The sequence below is a fragment of the Theileria orientalis genome, chromosome 1 (genome assembly GCF_000740895.1).
Source record: "Theileria orientalis strain Shintoku DNA, chromosome 1, complete genome".
Classification (NCBI taxonomy): Eukaryota; Apicomplexa; class Aconoidasida; order Piroplasmida; family Theileriidae; genus Theileria; species Theileria orientalis.
The window spans coordinates 2,102,353-2,129,244 of NC_025260.1; the positions used below are offsets into that span (position 1 = coordinate 2,102,353).

At 44.0% G+C, this 26,892-nt stretch overlaps 11 protein-coding genes across 11 annotated transcripts; 8 read left to right on the forward strand and 3 right to left on the reverse strand.

Annotated features, from left to right (window-relative positions):
- Nucleotides 1–112: 112 nt before the first annotated feature.
- Nucleotides 113–4,759, reverse strand: TOT_010001315 (conserved hypothetical protein; the record flags this gene model as incomplete). The annotated part of the gene is made up of 5 exons (XM_009691429.1): nucleotides 113–695; nucleotides 936–1,609; nucleotides 1,727–2,218; nucleotides 2,642–3,219; nucleotides 3,373–4,759. The coding sequence occupies 5 exons, from the start codon at nucleotides 4,757–4,759 to the stop codon at nucleotides 113–115; spliced, it is 3,714 nt and encodes a 1,237-aa protein (XP_009689724.1).
- Nucleotides 4,760–4,851: 92 nt separating this feature from the next.
- Nucleotides 4,852–5,092, forward strand: TOT_010000880 (hypothetical protein; the record flags this gene model as incomplete). The annotated part of the gene is made up of 2 exons (XM_009691430.1): nucleotides 4,852–4,856; nucleotides 4,912–5,092. 2 exons carry the CDS (start codon nucleotides 4,852–4,854, stop codon nucleotides 5,090–5,092), a joined length of 186 nt encoding a protein of 61 aa, XP_009689725.1.
- A 147-nt stretch (nucleotides 5,093–5,239) lies between these two features.
- TOT_010001316 (molecular chaperone protein) lies at nucleotides 5,240–8,530 on the reverse strand (the record flags this gene model as incomplete). The annotated part of the gene is made up of 2 exons (XM_009691431.1): nucleotides 5,240–6,046; nucleotides 6,080–8,530. 2 exons carry the CDS (start codon nucleotides 8,528–8,530, stop codon nucleotides 5,240–5,242), a joined length of 3,258 nt encoding a protein of 1,085 aa, XP_009689726.1.
- Nucleotides 8,531–8,935: 405 nt separating this feature from the next.
- On the forward strand, nucleotides 8,936–10,429 carry TOT_010001317 (uncharacterized protein; the record flags this gene model as incomplete). The annotated part of the gene is made up of 4 exons (XM_009691432.1): nucleotides 8,936–9,163; nucleotides 9,248–9,931; nucleotides 10,070–10,167; nucleotides 10,276–10,429. The coding sequence occupies 4 exons, from the start codon at nucleotides 8,936–8,938 to the stop codon at nucleotides 10,427–10,429; spliced, it is 1,164 nt and encodes a 387-aa protein (XP_009689727.1).
- A 389-nt stretch (nucleotides 10,430–10,818) lies between these two features.
- TOT_010001318 (conserved hypothetical protein) lies at nucleotides 10,819–12,594 on the forward strand (the record flags this gene model as incomplete). Its single annotated transcript, XM_009691433.1, has 10 exons — nucleotides 10,819–10,944; nucleotides 10,977–11,072; nucleotides 11,107–11,171; nucleotides 11,213–11,300; nucleotides 11,333–11,508; nucleotides 11,539–11,611; nucleotides 11,642–11,718; nucleotides 11,742–11,831; nucleotides 11,874–12,113; nucleotides 12,144–12,594. 10 exons carry the CDS (start codon nucleotides 10,819–10,821, stop codon nucleotides 12,592–12,594), a joined length of 1,482 nt encoding a protein of 493 aa, XP_009689728.1.
- Nucleotides 12,595–13,065: 471 nt separating this feature from the next.
- TOT_010001319 (SWI/SNF family transcriptional activator protein) lies at nucleotides 13,066–16,755 on the forward strand (the record flags this gene model as incomplete). The annotated part of the gene is made up of 7 exons (XM_009691434.1): nucleotides 13,066–13,804; nucleotides 13,977–14,449; nucleotides 14,641–15,600; nucleotides 15,771–15,922; nucleotides 16,054–16,246; nucleotides 16,376–16,508; nucleotides 16,607–16,755. The coding sequence occupies 7 exons, from the start codon at nucleotides 13,066–13,068 to the stop codon at nucleotides 16,753–16,755; spliced, it is 2,799 nt and encodes a 932-aa protein (XP_009689729.1).
- Nucleotides 16,756–17,102: 347 nt separating this feature from the next.
- Nucleotides 17,103–18,107, forward strand: TOT_010000885 (conserved hypothetical protein; the record flags this gene model as incomplete). The annotated part of the gene is made up of 1 exon (XM_009691435.1): nucleotides 17,103–18,107. One exon carries the CDS (start codon nucleotides 17,103–17,105, stop codon nucleotides 18,105–18,107), a length of 1,005 nt encoding a protein of 334 aa, XP_009689730.1.
- Nucleotides 18,108–18,389: 282 nt separating this feature from the next.
- TOT_010000886 (transitional endoplasmic reticulum ATPase) lies at nucleotides 18,390–21,471 on the reverse strand (the record flags this gene model as incomplete). Its single annotated transcript, XM_009691436.1, has 5 exons — nucleotides 18,390–19,168; nucleotides 19,257–19,316; nucleotides 19,428–19,496; nucleotides 19,684–20,502; nucleotides 20,688–21,471. The coding sequence occupies 5 exons, from the start codon at nucleotides 21,469–21,471 to the stop codon at nucleotides 18,390–18,392; spliced, it is 2,511 nt and encodes an 836-aa protein (XP_009689731.1).
- A 1,194-nt stretch (nucleotides 21,472–22,665) lies between these two features.
- On the forward strand, nucleotides 22,666–24,994 carry TOT_010000887 (uncharacterized protein; the record flags this gene model as incomplete). Its single annotated transcript, XM_009691437.1, has 4 exons — nucleotides 22,666–23,085; nucleotides 23,167–24,301; nucleotides 24,521–24,651; nucleotides 24,959–24,994. The coding sequence occupies 4 exons, from the start codon at nucleotides 22,666–22,668 to the stop codon at nucleotides 24,992–24,994; spliced, it is 1,722 nt and encodes a 573-aa protein (XP_009689732.1).
- Nucleotides 24,995–25,143: 149 nt separating this feature from the next.
- On the forward strand, nucleotides 25,144–26,073 carry TOT_010000888 (conserved hypothetical protein; the record flags this gene model as incomplete). The annotated part of the gene is made up of 1 exon (XM_009691438.1): nucleotides 25,144–26,073. One exon carries the CDS (start codon nucleotides 25,144–25,146, stop codon nucleotides 26,071–26,073), a length of 930 nt encoding a protein of 309 aa, XP_009689733.1.
- A 116-nt stretch (nucleotides 26,074–26,189) lies between these two features.
- On the forward strand, nucleotides 26,190–26,782 carry TOT_010000889 (uncharacterized protein; the record flags this gene model as incomplete). The annotated part of the gene is made up of 2 exons (XM_009691439.1): nucleotides 26,190–26,400; nucleotides 26,505–26,782. 2 exons carry the CDS (start codon nucleotides 26,190–26,192, stop codon nucleotides 26,780–26,782), a joined length of 489 nt encoding a protein of 162 aa, XP_009689734.1.
- Between the last annotated feature and the right edge of the window lie 110 nt (nucleotides 26,783–26,892).

The following is a 26,892-nucleotide window of genomic DNA, read 5'->3' on the forward strand; positions in this document are numbered from 1 at the left end:
GTACTCGCAGAGAAATAAAAGAGTGTATAGATATACTTAACCGTGGTTAAAAGAGTGCATAGATATGCATACATGGGTATGACACGTAAAACGGAAACAGCAACTGCATAAATCAGTCGTATAAAATTATCGTGCTCACGTTGTCCTGGTAGAGAACGTGCCTGTCGTCGAGTGGGCTGACGAGCTTGAAATCGAGGGGTGAGAAGCTGTAAACGCCCGGGAGCGACATTAAAACGCTGAAGTCCAAGCACACGCTTTTACCGGGGTGGATGACGCTGACGTTCCTCTTGGTCACGCCGATGAAGGTGTACACGTGCTCGCCCTCATAATCCTGAATGGCAGACACCGACAGGGACTTAATGGACTCTGTGGAGACGTTCTGGAGCGTCAGGGTCAGAGTAACCACCACGGGCTCCGGGGTGAACTTGCGTTCTCGCTGCGGCGACGCCACGCTCAGGCACAGCTTATACCTGGAGTACTCAACGCTGCCAGAGTGGACCCCGAACCGGTGCGCGGTGCACCAGAAGGCCGTGAACTTGAGCTTTTCCTCCGAGGTGTTGTGCTTGTCCACGAGAATCTGAATCGGGTTTTCAATCGGAATCGCAAAGGTGACAGTGCTCCTGGGCGGAACGTCAACCAGTTCATATTCACCGGCAGCGCCCAAGTTAGTTGCGCCATCAACTCCAGTTACTACACTGCCGTTAACACCCAGGTTACTGATACTGGCACAGCCAGCTACGAGACCAATGTGATCATCACCACTGCCGTTAGAGCGAGGATTACCATCAACATCAACACCTTTTAAAGCAGATACATCACCAACAGTATTAACGCCAATAGAGTCAGCATCGCCCATAAATTCACCATTGACAACGGTGGTAGCATTAGCCGAGTTCAGCGAGTGGTCGGTACGCTCTTTTACTTGATGGGTTGACCTAACTGGCTTATCGTTTACCGCAAAGTCCAACCCCCTTATGTGCTCACTCGACCTGTTTTGCACCTGGATTTTCACAGAGTCCTTGTAGTCGAAGTAGCCTGTGAACTTGGGGCCGGCCTTGACCTTGAGGAACAGCTTAAATGGCAACAGCAGATCCAGCCCAGACTTTGGCGAGAGCGACACTGACCCATCTATGAGTGCAATTCCATCCAGGAACTTAATCGGCTCCACGAACAGGTATATCGACAGCGCGTGTCTGTGGAGCGTGACTCCGTCGTCCTTGAACCTCATGTACACCTCGTACATCTTCTCAGTCAGATTGTCCTCCCTCACCTTGACGTTGGGGAAGTTAATCACGTTCCAGCTCAGTTCAACAGAAGCAGGTTCAGGGCCACAGTGACCGTGGCCAACGCCCGAATTGCTATCCTTCACCGGCCTGTTTGCATTCTTTCGGCCAGGAAGCCGATCGCAGTGCTCAGCTGAATTAAACTTGTACGAGACTGGATAGGGTGCGATCTTAAAGGTCCCTAGCACCTTGAACCTCAGCATCACTGAATTTATTGGCTGATTTTCCAGGTTTTGTAATAAAATTTCAATAAGTCCCGATTCGCCATTAAAATACTCAAACAGACACAGGTTATCTGTGTTTAGTTCCTTCCCACTATTAGGCTGCTTGCTACTGTTTAGTTGCTGGCCACTAAACCTTTCACTTCCGTGCTGTTCCTGATAATTCCCTTTCTCATTCGCCAATGGCTCTAAATGCTCTTCCCCCGGCTTTAACTGCTCAACTCCTAGCTCACTCGTACTCCTAGCGTACTTTTCAGTGTAAAACATAAGATGGTTGTCGTGGCTTACGTACTCCAGATCCTTTTTCGCAAAAAATACCGATTTTTTCAGGTGGCTCAGGTCTGACACCTTCCTGAAGCTGTGCTTCAGCTTCGGCCTTTCTTCATAGACGTTAAAATACAGCGCTTTATCTACTGCTCTCTGCGATATGAACTCTTCCAGTGTTAACCTTTTGCACCACTCGTAGTTCTTCAGCTTCCTCCCGACCGTGTACACTGGCGACCAGAAGTACATACAGTTGAACAGCTTCCAGCACACTCCCTTCACTTTAAAGCTGCCCACCTCTCCCGTCCTGAATGTCAGCACCAGATCCTTCTTTTCATATGGCTCCATATGAAATCCTTCATTTTTATCGTGTGACAGTATTTCACAATCCACCCATCTATACTTTCCATCAACCTCACCTTCTGATTGGTCTACATCTTCATCAACAGCCTTAGGACTAACATTACCACTGCCACTAGTTGTGTCGTTATTGATACCACTAGTTGTGTTGTTACCAGTATTACCATTTTCATTAGTAATAATGGTGCTACTACTACTACTAGCATTAACTGAGCTACTACTATTACTGGCCTCATTCTTACTCGCATCATCATTGGTTTCAATACCATCACCTGTGCTACTGGTCCTCGTTACTTCAATTGAACTTGTGCTAGGCGATTGACTGTTAGTGCCCACAGATTCCTGAGTCATATTACCATTCACATGCTTGGAGTTTCTATTGCCCTCGTGTCCACCACTCACTGCACCAACCTCATTATCGTTGCTGGCTCTTTTAGATGGTCTAGTAGCCCTATCACTGTTCGATGGACTACCTGTGCGACCACTGTCCTTTGGGGAGCTGTTTCTGGAGACTTTACCGCTGGAGACTCCATCGGCCCTTCCATCACTGCCGACCAGCTCCATGAGTATTTTGAAATTGCTACAGTCCAGTGCCACGTTCAGCGGGTTCAGAAGCTGCATCGTCAAATGCAACTTCGTGTTTTTCATGTAATTTGCGCCCTTGCTGTCGCCGTCGGTTGAGACGAAGTCCCTCTTCACGTGGTCCTTGATGTTGTAAAACTTCATACACTTCTGCCACGTCGCGTCCCTGAACGAGTTTTCCAGCAGCTTCTGGTAAAGGTCATCCACGTACGAAGTCGCTATCTTCACGTTCGTCCCAATAATTCCGTTCTTCCTCAGGTATATTATCGGCACTCTCACCAGGAACGGCGTAAGTCCCTCAATCTTCGGAAGTTCGTGGTGCACGTAGTATATTGACGGATAGTTCTGGAACGATGCTGAGATGAGCGTGCTCATCTGATGCTTCTTGTTCTGGAAACTCTTAAGCCTCATCAGCTTCTTCAGGTAGTATATCTCCTTGTCTGCGCTCACGACTCCAATGCCGTTGTCCGAACTTGCTTCTGAGGTCTCAGAGCGTCTGTCTTGTGCATCTTGGGCTTGCTCAGACTCCCTGTCCTCTCCACCTGGCTTCAAGTGCTCCCCTGCGGGCTCCTCACCTGCTTTTCTCCGGGTGTCGTCCAACTTAACCGATGGAGTCTGATTTACTTCCAACTTAACCGATTGCGCAGACTGCTGAAAGTCACACGTGTACTGGTTGCTGTATCTATTCTCGTACGCGCTCGATATTATGTTCATGCTGTTGACTATGAAACCCGGGTCAAAGTTGCCCAGCAGGCCGTAGAGGTGCTGCTTCGACACGTCCCAACCCTCGTACTCGTCTATGCAGGCCAAGTAGCAGCGCTTACTCAGATTTTTGAAGGTCGCCTGGTTGAACAGGTGCCCCGCCATCACGAGCTGGAAGTGCTTCCGCTTCACCTTGTTGCACCGGATCGAGCTCAGCTCCAGACACAGCGCCGACCGCGCGAAGTCCGCCGTGCTCGAAAGCTCAAGGAGCGCGTTTTTCGACAGCAGCTTATTAAGCTCCTCGCTGTCCCCTATCACCAGCGACAGAACGCTCATGAAGAAGGACTCGTAGGCGCAGTTGTGCCTGTTGAAGTGCGCGATTGCCTTCTCGAAGTGCGAGAGCGCCGAGCTGCCCGTGCTCCGGTCCGATTCGTCCCCCTGGCTCAGCGCCGGGCTCTGCTCGCCTGCCCTCTCCGCGCCGTACTTGTAGACGTAGCAGCCGTGCAGCAGCTCCGCCAGCGCCAGGATCTCGTGGTCCAGGTTCGACTTGATGACGCTGCATATCGCCCCGTCCCTGCCCAGCGCCAGCTCCTCGCACATCAGCAGACTCAGGTTCCCCAAATTACGCTCAGCCTCCGCCGAGGAGAGCATCTTCGAGGTGAGCTTCACGTTCCTCACGGCAGACTGCAGCGCCTCCACGTTCCACTGCAGCAGGTCGTGGCACGCGTTCACGTGCTTCTCCACCAGCTCGAGCAGCTGCGGCGAGGTCGCGACGTCCTCCTTCGTGTTAACTATGCAGTACTCGACTGTGTTATGTGTCATCAGCGTCGTGAACTCCTCCGGGTACTCCTCGCACAGGTACACTATCGACAGCTTAAAGTCCGCCCACTCGCCGATCACTCTCTCCAGCTGCTCCAGGTCGTCCTTCTGGTGCGCGAATATGACGACTCCGTTGCGCTCAATGGGTATTTTGTAGCGCGCGTGCCGCTTTACCCTCAGGCTCGAGGCCAGGGTGACACACCAGTCCTTGAACCACTTCGAGTAGTCGGCGTAGTAGTGGCCCAGCTCGTAGTCGATGGATTCCGAGACCAGCTCGTCGTTGCGCCTGAGGGAATCCAGCAGATTGTGCTCCAGGTCCCTGCTCAGCAGCCCCGAAATGTGGTCGTAATCGGCGAAACTGAATGCCGAGGCCTTTGCGTTCCCGGCCACTGCGTTTTTAAGCATTTGTGTCCCCGAAGTCGCGGCACATTCCTTCAGCCTGGTCACTGAGTGCGGAAACTGCCTTACCACGATGATTGGGCCGGAAAACGCTCCTACAAGCTCTTTAAACAGTGCTTCATTGTCCATTTATTTTACTAAATCCACATTTCGTGAATTTACTCTATTTTAAATATATTACACTAAAATATACGTATTTATTTTGTACCACTGCCATACACATGGTGTAACACCAACACTCAACTTATCCTTTTTGTTTTTCCAATTTTCCCATCATTTAGGGCTACCATTCATTTTAATTCGCCCTTTTACTCAAATTCCTCCTTAACCTGCTCTACCTTCCACCTATTCATCAGTGTGTACTCTGGTACTAATGATGGTACTCTACCTACTAGCAATACTGCTACCACTAATACAATCAATACTACCAACAGAGACTACTGTTATCACAACCAATTCTAATACACGTACACTTAACAGATGTATAAATTACAATTTTCAACCGATGGTCTGGTTAACAATTTACAATGTATACTTGGTTGCGTGTCCGATTATTGTCTGCTCCCTTCAGCCGGGGCGACGGCAGCACAGTCCAGGCCCTCGTCGGCTCTACAGCTCGTCGTTCGCCCAGTCGTAGTCCTCCTCCTTGTTGCGCAGCTTCTCCACGTCGAGGCCGCGCGACTTGAGCGTGTCGAGCATCATCTTGCTCTCGTCGAGGTCGTCCACTTCCCCCCTCGTGACGTCGTATCCCTCCGGGTCCTTGCCCATGAACAGTTCGTTCATTGCTTCGAACTGCTCGTCGAACTCCTTCTTCTCCTCCTCCTTCGTCTTCGTCTTTTCCTTTTTCTTTTTGGGTTTTTTGACTTCCTCTTCTTCGTCCTCTTCCTCAGCCACTGGCTCTGCCTTCTGGTCTACTGCGTCCAGGTTAAGAGCCACTCCCTTGCTTGCTTCTGCTGCCTTTCTCGCCTCCTCCTGCTCCTGCAGGCGCTTAACGTGTTCCGGCACCTTTACGTCCACCTTCGGCACTTCGAAGTCGTCGAGCTTCAGGTCCTTGCTCTTGTCGTAGTCCCGCTCGACCACGTCTCCCAGTGACCTGTTCAGCTTCTCGTAGAGGTAGTTGACGACCAGCTGCGGCTCCTCGAGCACGAATCCGCTCTTCAGCTTCGCTGCGTTGTACAGCAGCTTAAACAACCTGTCCAGTCTCTTCATGTACCTTTTCTTCTTCTCCACCAGCTCCGGGTCCTGCTCCACTGCTGCTGTCGCCTCCTCATCTTCGTCCTTACTTTCCTTCTTCTCTGCTCCTTCTTCTGACTCATCCTTCTTCTTGTCCGCGTCCTCGTGCTTATCTTCCTTGTCCAACTTGGCTGCCTTATCTTTGTCTTCCTTATCTTCCTTGTCCAACTTGTCTTCCTTCAGCTTTCCTGCGTCGCTTGCTGGTCTCGTCACCACCATGTTCTGTGCCTGCGTGAACAGGTAGAGCAGCTTTATCATTATTGGGTGGTCCGGGTTCAGTTCCAACACCTTGCTGCTCAGCTTATTGAACGTTTCAAACTTTTCGTCGCGGTGCACTGCGTACGACTTCATCAGCTTTTCCATGTGCGAGGACATTGACCACTCCGAGGCCACCACTGTGCACGGGTCCTCCACCAGTCTTCTCGAGAGCTTAACTCCTGACGTTTCCGGGAACATGTCCTTCAGGTACAGCAGCAGCGGCTTATACTTCGCCTCCTTGCGCTTCTCCTCGTTTTCCTCTTCTTCTGTCAGCTTCAGATTCAGGTCTGCCTTCTGCACATTTTTGAACTTTTTTCCTTTGTACTCCTCGAGCTTCGTCAGACAGCTTTCGTCCATCGTGTCGCTCAGGTACAGCACGTCGAACTTGCGCTTCTTCAGTCCCTGCAGGTGCGGCATTGTCTTCAGGTCTTCGTAGTTTTCGCTCGTCACGTAGTATATTTCCGTCTGCTCCTCCTTCATTGCCTCCACGTACTGGTCAAAGGTCAATTCCTTTTCGCTGAAGAGCGTCTTGTACCTCAGCAGTCTTGCTATTTTCTTTCTGTTCTGGTCATCGTCGTAGCATCCCACCTTCAAACTTCCCTTGAACCCTTTGTAGAACTTTCCGTACTTGTCCACTTCCTTCAGCTTCCTTTCCAGCTTCTTCTTTCTCAGCTTCATGTCCTCCATCCACTTTTCCTTTTTATCTTCCTTATTATCTTCCTTCTTTTCTTTCTTTTCTTCCTTCTTTTCTTCCTTTTTCTTTTCTGCTTCTTTTTTCAACTCCTCTACGAATGACTTGTATCCCGACTCATCTCTCTTCTTCCATTCCTTCTTGTAGCTGTTCCATTCACTCTCTCCGTTCACTGCCTTAACTTTCTCCAGCTCCTCCGACACCTCCTTCACGTCGTCTTCTGACTTCTTCATCACGTCGAACAGTGTGTCCAGCACTGTTCTCACCACCTTCTTTCCTATCACTTTCACCAGCTTACTCTGCTGCAGGTACTCTCTCGACACGTTTAGTGGAAACGAGTCCGAGTCCACTACTCCGTACACTGAGAACAGGTACCTTGGTATAAAGTCTCTCAGGTTTTCGGATACCAAAACTCTTCTCGAGTACAGCTTAACGTTGTGGTTCACTGTATCTGTGGTGAAGTACATTGCTGACGGCGAGCTCGGTATGTACAGCAGCGCCTTAAAGTCCACGTCTCCCTCCGCTGTGAAGTGCACGTGTGCCAGCGGCTCCTCGTCCTTGCCGCTGATTTTTTTGAAGAAGTCGTTGTACTCTTTCTCTGTGATTGTGTTTTTACTTCTCGTCCAAATCTGTTGTGTTTCATTTACGCTCACCCAGCCCAGCTCCTGCTTCTCTCCCAGCTTCTTGTACAGCTGTATTGGGTACTTTACAAACTGGCTGTACTTTTTCACAAGGTTTTCCAGCACATCTGTCTTCAGGTACTCCGTCGCGTCCTCTCTCAGCTCCAGCGTGATCAGCGTTCCGTGATCTCCCAGCGTGTTTTCCGAGTCCTCGAACAGCTCGTAGCTGTTTGCTGCTGACGACTTCCACACGTACTGCTTATCGTCTCTGTGCTTCGACTGCACTATCACTGTGTCTGCCACCAGGAATGCTGAGTAGAATCCTACTCCGAACTGTCCTATCAGGTTCGGGTCGTTTCCCACCTTTGAGAGTGAGTCCAGGAAGTTCGCAGTCCCGCTCTTCGCGATAGTTCCCAGGTTATTCATCAGGTCATTTTTCGTCATTCCCACTCCGCTGTCCCATATTGTCAGCAGTCTCTTCTTCGGGTACGAGCGCACTCTGATGAACAGGTCCACTGTGTCCTTGTCGCTGTAATTTTTTTGCAGCGCTGTGATTTTATACTTTTCCAGCGCGTCTGCGCTGTTTGATACAAGCTCTCTCAGGAATATGTCCTTGCTCGAGTAGATAGAGTTTACTATGATGTCCAACAAACGCGTAACTTCTGCTTGGTACTCGAACTTCTCCGACTTCGTCGAGTCCCTGAACAGCTTGTCGCTCGTCAGCACTGACGAGTCATCTGAGTTGTCCAGCAGCTCCTCCTCCGTCAACTCTCTATCCGGCTCCTCTTCCTCTTCAACCTTGACTTCGTCGTCGACAACTACTGAGTCGTCCGGCGTTTCCTCCGGTGACTCCGCCAGATCGAAGGAATCATCGAGATCTACTGTTTCTGTGAAGTCTACAGTATCTTCGAAGTCCGACTTGTCCTCTGGCGACAACTCATCTGACAGTTTTGACGAGCGGTGTTCAACCTCTAGATCGTTGACTTCTGGATCCACAAGATCACCTGGAAGTTCTAGATCCACATACTTTTTACACGAAATATACGCGCTACTTAAATAAACAAATAAATAAACTCTTAAAAAAATGGAAATTTTCATAATTTTTATTTATAAGTGTTATTTTTTATATTGGTTGAGTGATACACGTTGTATTGTATCGTTTTATTGATATTTTATTGTATGATGTGTCGATATTTTATTAATATGGATAAAAACAAGTGTGAAAAATTCTCAATGAGCATAAATAATCATTGATACTACTGAATTGAATTTCTACAAGAAACTCATCCACACAAAAGCACTCCAACTAGAAATTTGATAACAATTTCTTCTCTTCAGTTTTGATAAATACTATCAATGGTGATGATCCGTAATAAATTGTCTGGCTAGCAACTCCTTTCTTTCGGATCAACCTGACATGATTTGTGTGTCTATGTGTATCCGACCCTCAGTTGGTGGATTCCAACTTTTGAGTATCCCATTTGCTAAAATTATGAATTAAAAATGGGATCTTGTGTTAGTGTATATTTATCCAACCGATTCTCCAGCAATTATTACCTAGATATTTGTATATTAGTTGAGGAGTTATTAAATTCGACACAATTGATTGATTTTCAAAGTGAACTCAAAGGACTTCTAAACACTCACACATCACACTCATTATATAAGGCAAATTCAACTTTGTATTCTTACTCATTTCACCGTAAATATATCAATTTGATACTACAGAAGGTCTTATTTTACTATTTCTACATAGTAGTTTTTCGATTACTAAGTATTTGTTTTTATTATAGTTTATTCTAATGACTGTTTCAGGTTACAAAGTATTTGAATAGTGCTAAAAATATAAACATAATCGGAAATAATGAATCACTTGTAGAAATCACCAGTTATTTAAACACATTCAAAACAATAAATAAATCAAACTATACAATAAATAACTTCAACGAACATTTTATCTTAAGAGATAAACTTGATCTTTTAACCCGATTAACTAATTTTTGCTCTTATATTTCTCCAGTTGTGCCAAATGAAGTCAGTTCACGCCGAAATTTAGAAGTAATAACTGATGATTTGATAGTTGTCCTGATGGAATCTGGGCCTACCTACTACTACGTTCCCTTTGATACTACCATGAGATCACAAGACCATCAGGGAGACGACACACACAGTAGAGTTAGTGGGACCCAATTCATCGGTAAATCACCAATAGGATCGAAGTCGATAGTATCGCTATTTAAACAATATATTAAGAATTTTGGACCATTCATCAACGAGTATTACAAGATGGGAGACTATACATTTGACCAAATAGCAGAGTTGTCGAAAACAGGAAACCACCAAATGTGTGATATATTGGTAAAGGATATATACGGAGAATGGTCTCACGTGTTGGGACTACCACCGTCTCTAATAGCCTCTAAGTTTTCGAAGATACAGACACCAAATATGAATGAGCTATTGATAGAGGAATTAGATCATGAGGGGGTGCCAGAAGACGTCAAGGAAAGGCTGTTGTCTGAAAAGGATTCGAACGACATAGTCGCACAGAAGATATTAGAGGAAGTCGCCCCGAAATTGAACGGATTCAAGGATAAAATCGTATGTGCATATTAGTAATACTAATACAAAATATAGGTGGCACTGGAGCACTTTGCAAACTCGTTGATTCTGGTTTTCGTTGAAAGTATAGCACATCACGGATACCTGAGGTCCCTGATACACAATTGCAAAAAGTAAGTTTCACAATCACGTTTATAGTATTAGTAAATATTGGTTCTTGGTTAACTAATAAGGGAGCACTAACTAAAGTGTATTATGAGACAAAACTAACCATCCTACAGGATACTGTTCGTCGGAGAAGAATTTAAAAATACAACAGTTTGCCTCATGGTTAAAGAAAAACTGGATTACTTTCCAGGGGGAGTTGAGTGTTTGTTCAGTGAAGTGAGTTCAGTGCAGCCAATACTGGCCTGCCTTGACAGTAAAGGAGCTTAGCATTGTCTGCTGAGTTGAGAATTGTTGTGATTCGGCACTTAGTGCAATTATCGGCCATGCAGTGTCTTTAAATTATCAAAATAAGCTGCCGATTGTACAATAGCAGCGTCATGCTTTATATAAGGGCCTGGTACTCTCAAACTGTATAGCTGTATTTTAATTTAAAGTGCAATTTTAGAGTATCACATCCATTAAATGGATAGTAAAATATTTTAAAAATGATATACACCGTATGTTATAATCATGTGTGTTGTGTATCTTGCACTAGTATATGTTAATCTGTAAAGTTGTGTAAATTAGTATGTAGCTAATAATGTGTTTATAAAAAGGCCTTTAATAAATGTTAAATGTATAAAATGTACTATATTAGATTTAATAGAATGAGCCTGTTGGCTTATCATTCATACAGAAAAGTCTGTAGAAGATATATAAATATACTCTCTTCCACTGAGGAAAGCATTAATATAAACACACAATGTAATGCTGAACATGTCACAAGATACATAGAAACATTGGTAATGACGTATAATTTTAATTGACCATTTAGGCACTTGTTGGAGAGAATAGAACTGAAATAATAGAAGATTCTACAAATAAATTAAAAGATTTCATCAATAAATTATATCCACTTCAGATAGTTAGGGTATTTTTTATTATATAATGATTTAATAACTCAGGTGTTAAATGCATATTCACATTTAAATTTTTCAAACGAGAACATACTTAAGACAGTGTTAATAAGGTAAATAAAACAGGCACACAATATTGTTGATTATTCCTCAGGAATGAAGAAATGTGTGACAAATCATCTCCAAAAAGGGCACTGGAACTTTTAACATTATACAAGTCACTCAACATATCGCACGAACTAGTAAACTACCTAAATTAATATACAATAACTAGATCCTGAATGATTTGAGCAAGTGTTTGATTAAACACATGAATAATTACTCGTATGAGTTGTACAATCTGGGAATGAACGCAAGCTACCTAAATATGATCAATCCAGTATTTATTGAGTCATATAAAACACAAACGCATTTAAAGTTGGATGAATTGAATCAATTAAACAAGATCAAGTAAGATTGATGATTTTAAACACAATGTAGGAACGTTGCAAGCTTTTCAAGATTCAGGACTGAGTGTGCAGAATTACTAGATATAATATGGAAAAATAAAGATGTAAGCACATATAAGAATAATTAATTGTAGAATCTGGATATTAAAAAAAGTATACTCATGCTGAGCACGTTTTCAAGACTGAATGATGAGAGATATAAGTTAATATCGTAAGTACCTGATCAATAACCAGATACAGAGATTCTTTAACGGATTCCGTAAAAAATATGGAACTGAGCACAGAGGATATATCAACAATTTTAACATTGATGAGGGCTAACAGGTATTCAATAAACTAGAATAACAAATAATTAACGCCCATTAGTGTTGCACATGTGGAAACAATTAACACGATTGTGAATTGGATTGAGATGAAATTGAAGGATGAAAATTACATAAAAACACATCTTACATACCATTTATTCATGTTGGCACAACTGGTTCCAGAAAAAATTGAAAAGAGGCTATGGAGTGTGCTTCTAAGCAAAGTTATAAGTAACACAGAGGGATTTATGAATCCAAAGAGAATGGTTCAATTTGTTACGACCGTAGCAATACTGAAAAGGTACGAAGAGAGCAGATAATTAATATGTAGTGGGCGCTTGATAGAACATATAAACAATGAAATCGCAACACACATAAAATCAAGCTACCAGAAACTGAACCTGAAAGAACAAAATCAACTGTACGACTGTGTATTCCTATTGTACGGAAACAGTGAAGATGAAGTGCTCCAGAGAATTGTGAGGGAGAACAGGCCAAATAAACTGCCGCTTATGTATGGGAATATGAAAAACGTACAATTGGGAATGAAAGGAGGGAAAAGTGTACTATATAAAACAGACAAGAACGGCAAATTAGTAGCACACAAATTCGTAGCGGAAAACCAAGCACTGAATATAGTGAACAGGGAAGTTGAAATGGTGTTGTCACCTACCACTTTATTGGATCTTAAAGTAACAAAAAAACTCCACAAAGAATTAGAAGAATATGAAAATGAAGTGGAAATAATAGTATTGAACGAAAGATTGAAAAAAATAATGTAAAATTTTAGAAAGTATGTAAATAGTAATATATGGGTCACCAATTAAAAATATGCCACCACAATTTGGTGATAAATTAAACGATTCAATATATGGCATGCTTATAATGTATTATTAATTTCAAGCTTTCAAATATACTGTTAATTTATTGGTCTCCCTATTCAATAAATATACCTAGTACACATTATCGCATCAATGCTCCTATAAAATTTTAGTTGTTTGAAATTAATCATCAAAGTGACATTTCATGAACGTATACCCGCATAAGTTTATAGTTCAATCATGTATACTGGGAATACGAAAGGTTCGGAACCGAAGTTACACACTAACGTAGAATCTTTGAATGGTGACTCGAAAGCGGAAGACGATAAAAGCCTGAGTGAAAAAAACGTCGAGGCAGCCCAGGAAAAGGTAGAGGAGACACCAACATATATAGAACTGAGCAGCATGGAAGAAAGTAACCAGAAGTTTAACATGAAAGGAGAGAGTAAAGGGGAGCAGGAAAGGTCGGACGCCGACGTTTCTGACGTGTCGTCTAGCACAGCAGAAAACAACGGAGAAACTGGGCCATCCAAAACTAAAAAAAGACGTCTAGCGCAGCACACGGATCAGGCACCAAGCCCGAACGCTAACTCACAAAGCAGCTCAAACTCAACGCCAGTAAATCACACACCGAGTCCAAAAGACCCAGCGACAGACTCAGCAAGCACGACGCTGCTGCACAAGATACTCAACGAGGGAGTATGCATCGATGAAATACTAGCAATGTCGCGCACAGGAATTAACGTCAAGTTCAAAAAGTCGGAGATAAAGAGAGTAATAGACTCAGTGGACCAGCCGAAGATACTGGTGGGTCAGTCTAAGCCATATCAAATAGAAGGGCTTAAGTGGCTAGTAGGGCTGTACGTGAAGGGACTCAACGGGATATTGGCAGACGAAATGGGCCTGGGAAAGACGTTTCAGACAATCAGCTTCCTGGCGTACCTGAAGGAGACGCACAACGTTAACGGCCCGCACATGGTGCTGGCGCCGAAGTCGACAATCGGAAACTGGATATCGGAAATCAACCGATTTTGCCCCTCACTGAGAGTGCTCAAGTTCGTGGGAAACAAGGAGGAGAGGGCGATACTAGTCGCCACGGAGTTGGATCCAGACAAATATGACATATTCGTGACATCGTACGAAGTGTGCTGTAAGACGAAGGGGCCACTAGGTGAGTGTTAGGAAGTAATAGAAATATCATGATTACAAGTGTATCTTATTAGAACAGATTGGAGATATAATGATTATATGTGGTTCGTATAGTTATATATTAGTGTCACATTGGCGTTGATGATGCAGTTATTGAATGTATTTCACACCTGAATGACTGATGGCAAATTCAGGTAAATTGAACTGGAAGTACCTGATCATCGACGAGGCACATAGAATTAAAAACGAGGAGTCGAAGCTTAGCGAAGTGGTTAGAATGTTTAAGACGGAGTACAGGCTGCTGATCACGGGAACGCCGCTGCAGAATAACCTGAAGGAGCTGTGGGCGCTGCTTAACTTCCTGTTCCCAATAGTCTTCTCCTCCTCAGAGGAGTTCGAAACGGTGTTTGACCTGGTAGGCCCGAAGGACCTGAGCCAGGCAGATCGCGAGAGCAGGAACCTGCAAATAGTAGCGAGGCTGCACGGAGTGCTGAGGCCGTTCATGCTGCGACGCTCAAAGAGGGACGTACTGACAGACATGCCCCCGAAGAACGAGCTGCTGCTGATGGTGCCCCTCTCGACGATGCAGAAGCAGCTCTATAGAGACCTTCTGCGAAAAAACGTCCCAGAGCTGGGAGTAGAGGACAGTACGAAGTCAGGAATGCAAGTAAGTTTCTAAACCAGTAGTGTGTATGCATTTGCATAGTTACAGTATTTGCGGTTAGTATGATTCCACATATTACCCTAACTATCTTTACAAAACGCGTTTTTACATATCAGTTGACAAATTAAATACCAGTTAACTAACTATGTACCATTTGACAAAGTAAATACCAGTGGACAAATATTTTATTGTAGGTACAACTGCTAAATTTGGCAATGCAGTTAAGAAAGGCGTGTAATCACCCATATCTGTTCGAGGGCTACGAGGACAGGAACGAGGACCCGTTCGGAGAGCACCTGGTCCAAAACTCGGGAAAGCTGTCACTGGTGGATAAGCTGCTCAACAGACTGCTGGGAAACAATAGCAGAGTGCTTATCTTCTCCCAAATGGCAAGAATGCTGGACATCCTGGAGGATTACTGCAGAATGAGGAACTACCTGTACTACAGAATTGACGGAAACACGTCGAGCGAGGACAGAGACTCGCAAATAAGCAGCTTCAACCACCCGGACAGCCAAGTAAACATATTCCTGCTCTCGACGAGAGCAGGAGGGCTGGGAATAAACCTGGCCTCAGCAAACGTGGTGATCCTGTACGACTCGGATTGGAACCCGCAGGTGGATCTGCAGGCAATAGACAGAGCGCACCGCATAGGGCAGATGAAGCCAGTGTACGTGTACAGGCTGGTGCACCAGTACACAATCGAGGAAAAAATCATCGAAAGAGCAACACTTAAGCTGCAGCTGGACAGCGCAGTGATACAGCACGGAAGACTGGCGCAGAAGGAGCTGCTGCAAATGGTCCAGTACGGAGCGGCACACATCTTCAAGGCAGGCGACGAGGCGATCACGGAGGAGGACCTGGACGTTATTCTGAGCAAGGGGCAGGAGAGAGCGGAGCTGATGAACCAGAAGTTCATAACCAACAGCAAAAAGCACCTGCTAGACTTCAGCACGACCTCGAGCAGCAACATCTACGACTACCTCGACGACGACGAGAACGAGGAGGACAAGGAGGCGTGGCGTAACCTGGAGGCGCTGAAGGTGCAGAACGAAACGCTGATCGAACGCGAGTCGCGAAGGAAGCTGAGAATCGCAAAGGAGCAGATGGAGCTGTACGGGTCGACGAAGTCGGACAAGCCGCTGATGCTGCCAGTAAGTTTATTTGCAAACTTATGTGGGAACCGTGGTGGTTATAACCACAACCGAGTTGTTTATTTAGTTATTTACTTATCGGCGATTGGCACATACTATACTCTGATGCCAGTAGCTAGTAAAAGCCACAATTCTCAATTACCTAATGGAACGACTGAGACGATATTCAGGAGTACCAGTTCTTCGATAACGCAAGACTGGTGATGCTGCACAAGCAGGAGATGGAAGGCGGCTTGACGGAGCACGAGCAGCAGTACAAGGACGAACTGCTGTCGAGAGGCTTCTCGAATTGGTCGAGAAAGGACTTCAACAACTTCATCAAGTATCGTTAATGCAGTTAGATACCACTGTCACTCTACTACAACTATTGATATCACTAATACTGCTAATACTACCATATATACCTCTACAAGCGACGATATAATAAATAAACAACAATTAATCACTCCATAGGGCGAACGTTATGTACAGTAGATATGATATAAAGTCAATAGCGTCATTTATTGACGGAAAAACGTACGAAGAAGTGGAAGAATACAGTAAAACGTTCTGGGAAAAGTATACCACACTCCCAGATTGGCCCAAGTACATAAAAAAAATAGAACAAGGAGAGGAAAATCTGTTAAAGGTGTATCAACTTCACCAGGTAAATGTGATAATTATTAGCATTAGGTATCAGTTTGTTCAATGGAGTTGCTCAACTGGCTACTTAATAGTCTAGTTACTCTAAAACTGGAAAGTAAACCGTTAATGGAAAGATCTAATTGATGATTAGATGATACTGACGAAGCAGAGGCAAGTAAGAAACCCCTGGGTTGGAACGGAGACACTATTCTCCTCGCACCGAGGCAAGTCAAACTTCTCGGAGGAGGAGGATCGGTACCTGATGAACGTGATATCACTCTTCGGTAACAAATAGATATCTAATGGCGCTACGCTGTTGTTACAACTGGGTCCTTTATGGCTGTTACGACACAACTGAATCGACTTACACTAATTTTTGTAGGCTATGAGAAATGGAATGTGATATCAGAGTTTATCAGACTTGACCCGAAGTTTCAGCTGAATCTGTTCTTCAGATCGAGAAATTGCATCGATATTTCAAAGAGGGCGGACTACATAGTCAAGCACATAGCAAAAGAGGTACACACATAGCTACAAAGCACAGTTGACTTGGCAAGGTGGAATCTTTGTACACTTCCGGTGTATACAAAGATAGACGCCGAAAACAACCTTGATACAGTTACTAGATATATCAGTAGCTAAAATGCGCAATTTGAATGAATATAAATAATTTAGGCAACGAAACCTAATCCCGGAGAGCGGGTCTATAGGAGGGCGAAGAAAGACCAGCCCACGCCGTCAACTTCGACCCCCGTTGCAAAGTAACACTTTAATTTCAATTGCAGATTTAAATCTTGTAGATTTTAGCTTAATTTTATCTGATCGAGGTACACTACTAGCACGCGCAACTAGGGTTCATGTTCTGTAATGTGTAATTTATGTCTACCGAATGGATATATGTCACAGGCAAAAAATCGTTTAAAAGCCAAAGGAGAAATGAAAAATCGCAGAAAGAAGCGAGGAATCACGGAGATCACTTGAGTTTGGGCCCTTCGGTGGTTGACGAGGGAGTGGTTGCCAAAAATCTCGAAAAGGTCACAAAACAAATATACAACGTGTATCGGAACGAACGAGAGTTCTTGGTGAACCTGCTGACTGAGTTGAAGAAGTCGCTAAGCTCGGAAAACACGCGTGTGTATGCTCTCGGCTGCGGCACCATTGAGAACCAGTCATTAGTGCTGTCAAAATCCTGCATATACCAGATGGGAGTGTGTATAATAATAATAAAGGCCCTCGGGGTGAAAGTGGCGCACATCTATGACCCCGTGATGACCAGGAATGACCACGAGGTGTGGAACAAGCTCATGACCCAGCGTTACGACTTCGAAGAGCTCGTTGATTCTGTACACTCAGAAGCCGCGGGAACTGACGGTGGCCGCAGCGAACATGGAGACCACGGAGTGTGCACTCTCCTCTGGATGCCGCACTGCGAAAAGTTCCTGTACAGGGCCGTTCTCCGGGGCATATTGTCCAACAGGTCGCCTCTGGACGTCTCGAGGGGGACCCGCAAGGCGAACGACGACCCTGCGGCCTCTGAATTCACAACGACCGACGATAAGCTGGCATCCGAGCCAAATGACCTGGAGCATCACCCACCGGGTAAGTCCCAAAACGTGCCTGCGTCTGAGCATTTAGCGGCAGGCTCAGCTCAGTCTCCACAGCCAGCACCCGTTCCAGGTGGTGGTGACCTAGGTCAGCCAAGCGCGTTCTCAATTGAAACCACGACGCTCGTTGGAAACAGCCTCGCTGAGTGCGTTTCAGAAGAGCTCGGCTTCCTCGCCGATTACGCCCTGACTGAGAGGCCTCTGCTAACCTTCAACACGCACCCGCAGTCCTTCAACGACACTTTCGTCACCTCATTTAAGCTTCAAAAATACCTCTGAATAATGTCCTACTAAACTCCACTGCACATATATTAGTGCTAATAAACTCTACTGCACATATATGTCGGTAAAAGTTAGTACAACTGCACATATATTAGTGCTAATAAACTCTACTGCACATATATGTCGGTAAAAGTTAGTACAACTGCACATATATATCAGTGCTACCACAAACTACTGCACATATATATCAGTGCTACCACAAACTACTGCACATATATATCAGTGAAAGTGATACGACAGCCGTACAAGTGCATAAACGTGTATTTTCGTGAAAGCAAATTACGAATACAGATCGTCCTCCTCCATGGGCTCCATGGTGACCTCGTCGTTCTCGGGCCAGTCTATGTCGATCTCGTCCTGGTTGCCGGCGCTCCTGTTCTTGTACATCGGGTCGAACTTGGTCCTGAAGGCGTCAAACTTGCTCAGGTCACTCGAGGTCACGCTGTGCCTGGCCGACGCGAGGCCCTCCTGGAAGTGCTTCCTCGTGATCTCGTACTTGAACTCCGAGGAGGGCGCGGGCATGGCACCGTTGAGTGCTGCGGGCTCCTTTGCCGAGGAGTTGGTCAGCTCCTCGTGCTGAATCGCGTCCCTGATCGCTGCCCTCGCAGCGATTTGGCACATTTCCGCCAAGTCGGCGCCCGAGAAGCCCGCAGTCTTCTGCGCCAGGTACGAGATTGGCACGTTGTCCGCCACGGGCGATTTCTTCAGAATTGCGTTGAGGATGCTGACTCTTGCCGGCAGATCAGGGAGCGGGATGTATATGAGCTGGTCGAGTCTTCCTGGTCTCAGCAGCGCCTCGTCCAGCAGGTTTGGCCTGTTGGTTGCTCCGATGAAGAAGATGTTTTTCTTAGTGCCCACTCCGTCTATTTCAGTCAATAGCTGATTCATGACTCTGTCTCCTGCTCCGCTGACGTCGCCCGGGCTGTTTCCTCTCGCCGTCCCGATAGAGTCTAGCTCGTCGAAGAAGAGGACGCAAGGCGCACTCGTCCTCGCCTTGTCAAACACTTCCCTGACGTTGGCTTCCGACTCTCCAAACCACATTGTTAAGAGCTCAGGGCCTATTAATTATTATTGGTTGCCATTTTTATAATTATCATTGATAGCCATGTCGTAAATCATATGTAATGATACCAGTAATATTGCTACCAGTCAATGTTACCACTAATAATGATACCACTAATAATGATACCACTAATAATGTTACCACTAATAATGTTACCAGATAATGATACCATTAATAATGTTACCAGTTAATGATACCACTAATGTTACCAGTTAATTATGCTAACTACCGCTACGTCTTCTATGCATCCTCACCTTTAACTGATATGAAATTGGCACTACACTCTGATGCAACTGCCTTTGCCAACAGCGTCTTACCACACCCTGTTATATCATTAGCATTTTATTTATAAAATAGTGTATGCTTTGTACACCAATAGTATATAGCATACGCTAACTAAACAGCTACAAAACACACAAACAGCCACAATCAACAGTAACTAACTGCAAAACACACTAATGGAGTAACTAACTACTTAACACAATAACAGTAACACTAAAGCCGAGATACCTGGCGGTCCGTAGAAGAGCACTCCCCTGGACGGCGACATTCCGAACTTTTCAAACTTCTCCGGGTGCTCAATTGGGTACAGTATCATCTCCCGCAGACTCGCCTTCACCTGCTCCAGGCCTCCTATGTCGTCCCACTTGACGCTCGGTATCTCCACCACAGTTTCGCGCAGCGAGGATGGGTTGCACGTGTTCATTGCGTTGTTGAAGTGCTCCTGCGTCACTGCCAGCGAGTCCAGTATGTTGGAGTCGATCGTGTCGTCCTCGAGGTCGATCACGCCCATCTTTTCTCTGATGCAGCTGAGGGCGCTCTCTGTGCACAGTTGTGCCAGGTCTGCTCCCACGAAGCCGTGCGAGTTCGCTGCCAGCTCCTCCAGCTTAACTCCCGGGTCCAGCTTCATGTTCCTCGTGTGTATCTTCAGTATTTCCAGGCGCCCCTGGTCGTCCGGCACTCCTATGTCGATTTCCTTGTCGAAGCGTCCGAACCTTCTCAGCGCCGGGTCTATTGAGTTCTGACGGTTAGTGGCTGCTATCACCACCACCTGGCCTCTTCCCTTGAGGCCGTCCATCAGTGTCAACAGCTGACTCACTACTCTGCGCTCCACCTCTCCGTTCGTCTTCTCCCTCTTGGGCGCTATCGAGTCGATCTCATCTATAAAGATGATCGAGGGTGCATTCTTTTCTGCTTCTGCAAACGCTCTCCTCAGGTTACTTTCTGCTTCGCCTGCCATTTTACTCATAACTTCTGGCCCGTTGATCAAGAAGAAAAATGCTCCCGTTTCATTTGCCACTGCCCTTGCAATAAGTGTTTTTCCACTCCCTGTTACATTATTTATATTTTATTTAACTAATGGCATCTTATAACAATGTTTAATACAATGAAAATACCAACAGTATATGTGGCGTAAGTACACTAATTAAATATTTGTTCCATGACCAAAATATTGTTATCTACTATACACTCTAACATCTAACTTGAACACCGTAAAACTAAAACCAAGATACCTGGTGGTCCGTACAGCAACACTCCCCTCGGGGGCTTTACTCCCAGGGTCTTAAACAAGCCTGGATGCCTCAGTGGTAACTCTATCATCTCTCTTATCTGAGCCATTTGACGCTTACATCCTCCGATGTCGTCATATCCCACGTCGTCCAACTTGTCCTCGTCCTCGCGTTTTATTGGATCTCCCTCGTGGAATATCACCGTGTCTGGAGCCACTATGCAATACTCTCCCGGGTCCACCTCCACGACCTTGAACTCCACTGCCTTGAATGCTCCTCTCACCAGAAACAGGTCTCCCTTCTTCACTGGCCTGTAACTTTCCAGGAAATACGGCTTCAGGTACACGTTGAACAGCGACTCCTTGGACAGCCCCTCTACGGTATCGTCAAAGGGCAACACCTGTATCTTCTTCCCGTACGGCACGTCTGGACACGCTGAAACTCTGACAAAGTCTCCGAGCATGACTCTGAGGTTTTTTCTGACAATCTTGTTCATGCGTGCCTTAGACTCGTCCAGGTTATCGTCTGCCAACACGATACACACTGTTGACCGTCTTTTTTTACCCTTTAACAGTATCGTATCTCCTCTGAAAAGTCCCAATTCGTCGATACGCTTCGGGTTCAACGCAACTACTGAGTTATCATCGTTGATTGCGTCCTCGACCAACAGGCGGTTAAGGTACCGTTTTTCCCTAACACCCAGGTCGACCGGACCCGCATTCGCAGCACCGTTTGGGGGATGATCCGGTGGATTATTGTTATTTAGTGAATCCGGATTCAATGTCATTGATGTATAGTAGTCTAATTATAATACTGATATTATACTATAGTATTTGTACACTATTGAGAAGATTCGGAAATCTCACAGGACAGATAAAAGTACAAAAAACTGGAATTTACAAATACAACTGCGCTAAATATAGAATAACCTTTCACGTGATAATTCAGTACTAAAACTAGTGGTCAAAAGGCAGAAATCGCTAAAATAGAATATTAACTGAACGAGCGATCCGATATAAAATATCAGATATATTGAACCTGGTTGAATAATTATATTAATATGTAATTTAATGTACTATACCCCCATACACATGTCAAAACCAAATAAAAAATTACTATTTATTTTACACTAGCTGAGATTTGATTAGTCAATACAACAAAGTTGTTGCTCCTACTTTTTACACTATTTTATATGTGGAATCTATCTGCTATTTTGGTATGTCTCGCACAGCATAGCTCTTCATCTGTGCCATTTGACATTTCTCTTAGTAAAATGATCAGAAAATTATTAAAATTCTGATTTCATTATAAAAATATAATATTTATTCATAAGTAGTTTTAATAATGGATCTGTGTACTGATATAAACGTTTAAAATATACAAAATTTATATACATACAAAAACAAATGTGATGTCAGAAAAGAGTATAATGAACATATTCAAATGGTCACTTTTAACTACTAATCAGTATAGATAGAGTTGGCGTAGACCATAAATTATAATTATTGAGTTGAAATCATGTCGTAAACCGATATCCATAAGACGGTTAAATACATTCACACTATGACGAAAATCGCCTAAAGTTATGTCCAGTAGCATTTATATTGAATACACTCCCGAAATAAAAATAAAATAGTGGAAGAAACAATAATTAAAAGGATGTGTATCGAGGCGATCACTGGTGTTGCAAATTACACACAATTTGAAACATATGAACCTAATAAACGATCCAAAAATATCAAAATAATAAGTAGTAAACAACATAAATATAATAAATCTATATAGTACTAATAATATTATGTGAGGTATCTTTATCACAAACGTACCTTTTTTAGAAATTTCCTATGTTTTTTTATAAAATTAGTAATGTATTTGTCTTTGTTATATTTAAGCATGGCATAAAAGGCCATAATCTGTATTTTATTGTATCGGTTTGCCCTTTTAAATTGTAATATATTCATTTTTTGTACAGATACATATAATGTCCAATTACACTCCGACGAATAGGAGGATACGTTGTTTCAGTTTTAGAAGAAGGAGAAATGTGTTTGATTATGTCAACGTGCCGACCCAGGCCACGTTACAGCAACTTCATCAACCAACAAACACCCAGAGAGAGGAACCTCCAGAGCCTTCGAAACATGACGATAACAGGTCAGACACAACCGACGATGAACAGGATTTGGAACCAGAGACACAAAAGTATGAAACATATCACCCATACGTAACAAACTATCATTCCACGGAAAAGTATGCGAAGAAGCCGACCTCTAAAAAGGTGACACCAAAATCGTCTATAGGAGAGCCGCCACCACCGCCGAAGCCACCATTAAACCACGCGCCCTCAGGACCGAAGTATTTGGAGTACGGAGTTGTGGATCTGCAGACCGATTTTCAGAAAGTAAGGACGGTATATTTGGTATACATAGTTACTACCGGAAAACAACAAATTAGTAAATATGACTAATGGATAATTTTTCAGTTGAGTACCGAGACGATTACTAGATCAAGTAGGAAGGGCTCAGTGACCTACCACTCGTTTACGAGAGAAGATCACGCACCGTCGAGAGATGTGCTGGGAGTAGGAAGTAGGTTTCTGATAGGAGGAAAGCTGAGCGACGGAAAGCCGTCAATGGAAAGCAGAGTGTGGGACATGATAGAGCGCAGAGGCTGGGGAATGGTACACGAAAACTGGAACATGGTGGGAGCAAGAGCGTTCAACAGCATAGTTAAGTACCTGACAGGAATGGAAATATCGCTCTGCAGACAAGTCTGCAAGGGCTGGTACCAGAACGTGACAGACGTTATGGTGATGAGGTCAGAAGTGATAGTGTCAGCCTTCAAGAAAGCATACAAGGAGAAGCTGGAGTACGACAGAAGCTACATACTCTTTCAGCCAGTGCTGACTGCAACAAAGTCGCTGAGAATCGACGTAATCATCAGAGCGAAGATACAGCCCTACTGCACACTGCACAAAAACTCGTTCGGATACACGTACTCATACCAGTCGCTGTCTAGCGACTCGAAGAAGAACGAAGGAACGCAGAGCGCAAGCGAGCCGACCAGAAGAGACAGCATACGAGAAACAATCGGACTCTTCAACCGCAAGCTGTCAAAGTCGAAGAACGTGGCGACGACGGCCGCAGCGGACACGCTGGGGAAAAAGTCGGTCTTCATAAGCAAGTTCATATTCGAAGTTTTGAAGAAAAACAGCTGCAGAACCATCACGTTCACGCGCGACCTCTCAAGCATGCACGCAGACGACATTAACCTGGCGACGAGCGCAAGCGTGTGCCAAGTGTGCGAAGGAGACTACATCGAGGTCCCGATAACGCTCATCAGCGCAATAGGAGCGACCGACGTGAAGAGCATCAAGTTCCTGCCAATCGTGAGGGACGTGCTCTCGAAGGCGCCCTCGCACCTGGACCTGCTGCACAGGGAGTGGTACACGGTGGAGCCGAACTCGAAGTACCTGGAGCAGCTGTTCCCGCAGAACATTCACTCATACTCGATCATACACCCGCACAAGCTGCTGCCGCAGTTGGTGCACCAGGTGACGCAGGTGGCAGGAATAGACGTGATAACGTCGAAGTCGATCTACGTAGCATCGCACACAGGTAAGCATCACAGCTATTTTGAGTTTACCGCTGGTAATGCTAGATATCAGTGATAGAATTGGCATTAATGGTACCATTAATAGTGGTAATAGTAATAGCAGTGGTAATACTGCCATTAGTACTGATAGAAGTACTGGTATCATTAGTACTTCTATTACTAGTAGTAGTACTTAGTAGTGTGTATTTACATTCAATTACGTATTACTGAGGATTTTTTAGGAATGGTAGTTGAATCATGTAACATTATTGGACACACGGTAGAAGTTGTACCAAAAACGGACTCTATAATATGTATGATACAAAGAATAGGGTTACAACACGACCGAATATGCCACGTGCAGCTAAGACCAGTAAGTGCAAGTAGACTGCAATTAGATACCGTCTTATGTATATACGATACCGAGTTACACAATGCAAATAAGGTGGTTAATGGTAGCTGATAGTTATACGTTGGTATGGTAGTTTATTTACACTGGAATGAGCTGATCCGTGAAAAAAATAAACAGCCATGATATGGCAAGATTCCACCGATTATTAGTTAGAAAATTATATTTTGACAATTATTTATTAAACGATAGGTATAAACTACACATATTAAGTAAACAGTTATACAATGTTCTCCCACACACAGTGTGTGTGTACTCAACGACTGTTCAGGGCGATAACCTACAATTTTACATAACGAAGGGGTAAATCACTCAAAGAAATTCGTCTGAATATCCAGGAACCCGTAGTTACTGGGTAATGTCGCCAAATCAACATAATGTGTATTATTAGCCTTACACACTACTAGCAAAATGCATGTCCATACGCACTTGGAATTTTAGCGGAATCACGAGTAAATGTTAAGTATAACACTAGTGTTAATCATATCAGCTGTAAAGCTCGGCGAATCGAGCGGTCAGTTGAGCGAAAAGACCCTAAATAGGGCAAACATAGAGTCCCAGTACATAGCAAGAGTTACCATGATAACAATGTTCGAAGAAACAGAAAGATATATAAGACAACTGTACGAATATATCCAATCAGTCGAAACTAGAAAATTTAAAAAAAAATCGAAGGAAAACCACGACAAATTTATGAAAAAGTACGGAATCTTCATCAACGAGGCCAGGGAAATAGAAAAAATATATGTGAAAATAAGAGAAGATGCAATGGACGACGACATATTGCGAAAATTCAATGAACAGATCCAAAGGCTGGACAAATCATTTACTGATGCATCCAAGGCCTACACAAAGGCATTCAGGGGAATAAACGCTTCCTTAACAAAGCTGGATCCGTCAAAAATAATGTACACGGACGCAGAAATATTTAAAACCCTCAGCAAAATATTAATCAGAACAACCAACCACTTGATAGCAATGGAAAAGCTGATTGAAATAGTAAAGGCGAGGGCGGACGAGTGTGGAACAATATCAAACAGAGATGGGTTCTACGAAATATCGCTGGTACAATTGTATGAAACCAAGAGTAAAATAGAGGACATATTCGATTCGTATCCAGATTCTATCTTGAAGGAGAATGAATATGATGATATGATTGCAAACTACGAGAAGGTGAAGGAGCATTACGAAGAATCCATCAAAATAATGGTGGAATTTGATAAATCGCTGGGGGAAAAGTACGAGTCGCAGAAAATAAAATACAACAATGTTCTTAAAAAAACAATCGAGTTGATAAGTAAGCTTCCATTCAGACTGTCGGCGTTCGTAACCCCAAGCTTACTCGGAACTTTCATCATCAGCTTCCTTTTGCTTTTCCAGATGTAAAAACTCTAAATGGCAATTTTAATTTAAGGTTTGTGTGTATGCTATGGGGAGCTAGCATACGAGTTTTAATTCCAAGTATTACTTAATATCTTATTACTTTATGATATGATTTAATTATGGTATCAGGATCTGATGTAGACCCACTTCCTCACTGGATATGCTCCCTCGAAGACGAATTGGGATCACTTATCTGGGTCACACTCAGAGACGATACGTTCTATGTGGGTTTATTTAAAAGCTTTGATCAATTCGGAAACATTGTCATAACTGATGCAGTAAAAAAAATTGTCATCAGTAGTAAGAGATCATTCTCAGATATATATTGTGGTTAGAATCATTACTTATGTTTGGCGTATACAATAAATAGTTATATACACATGTTAAATTGATACTTACGACACACAAACAATATGTGATAAACAATGACGTAGGCTACACCGTAATACGCGGAGAAAGCATATCTTATTTCTGTTCGATCGATGCTATAGCATATCTAAACTTGTTCAACTACGACTCCTTTGTAGACACCGGCTGGGTCAGCAGACTGTATAAAATTGCAAATATAAGGAGAGTAAAGGCAACTGTAAACAAATTTGACCTGTACCTAAACTATTTGCCAATCGAAGACGCGCTGATGTTAGAGAAGGAGGAAAACAAGGCAAAGGGAGTCACAAAGTTGTCCATAGAAGACATAATCGCGAACGAATGATAAACGGTTACGTGTGGAGCATCCGGAGGAAGTGTAAACTAATTTTTTTTCTTTTTTTAAATACATGAATAAAGTAACAAGTAAATACAAATGGTATTAGCAGTGAGATA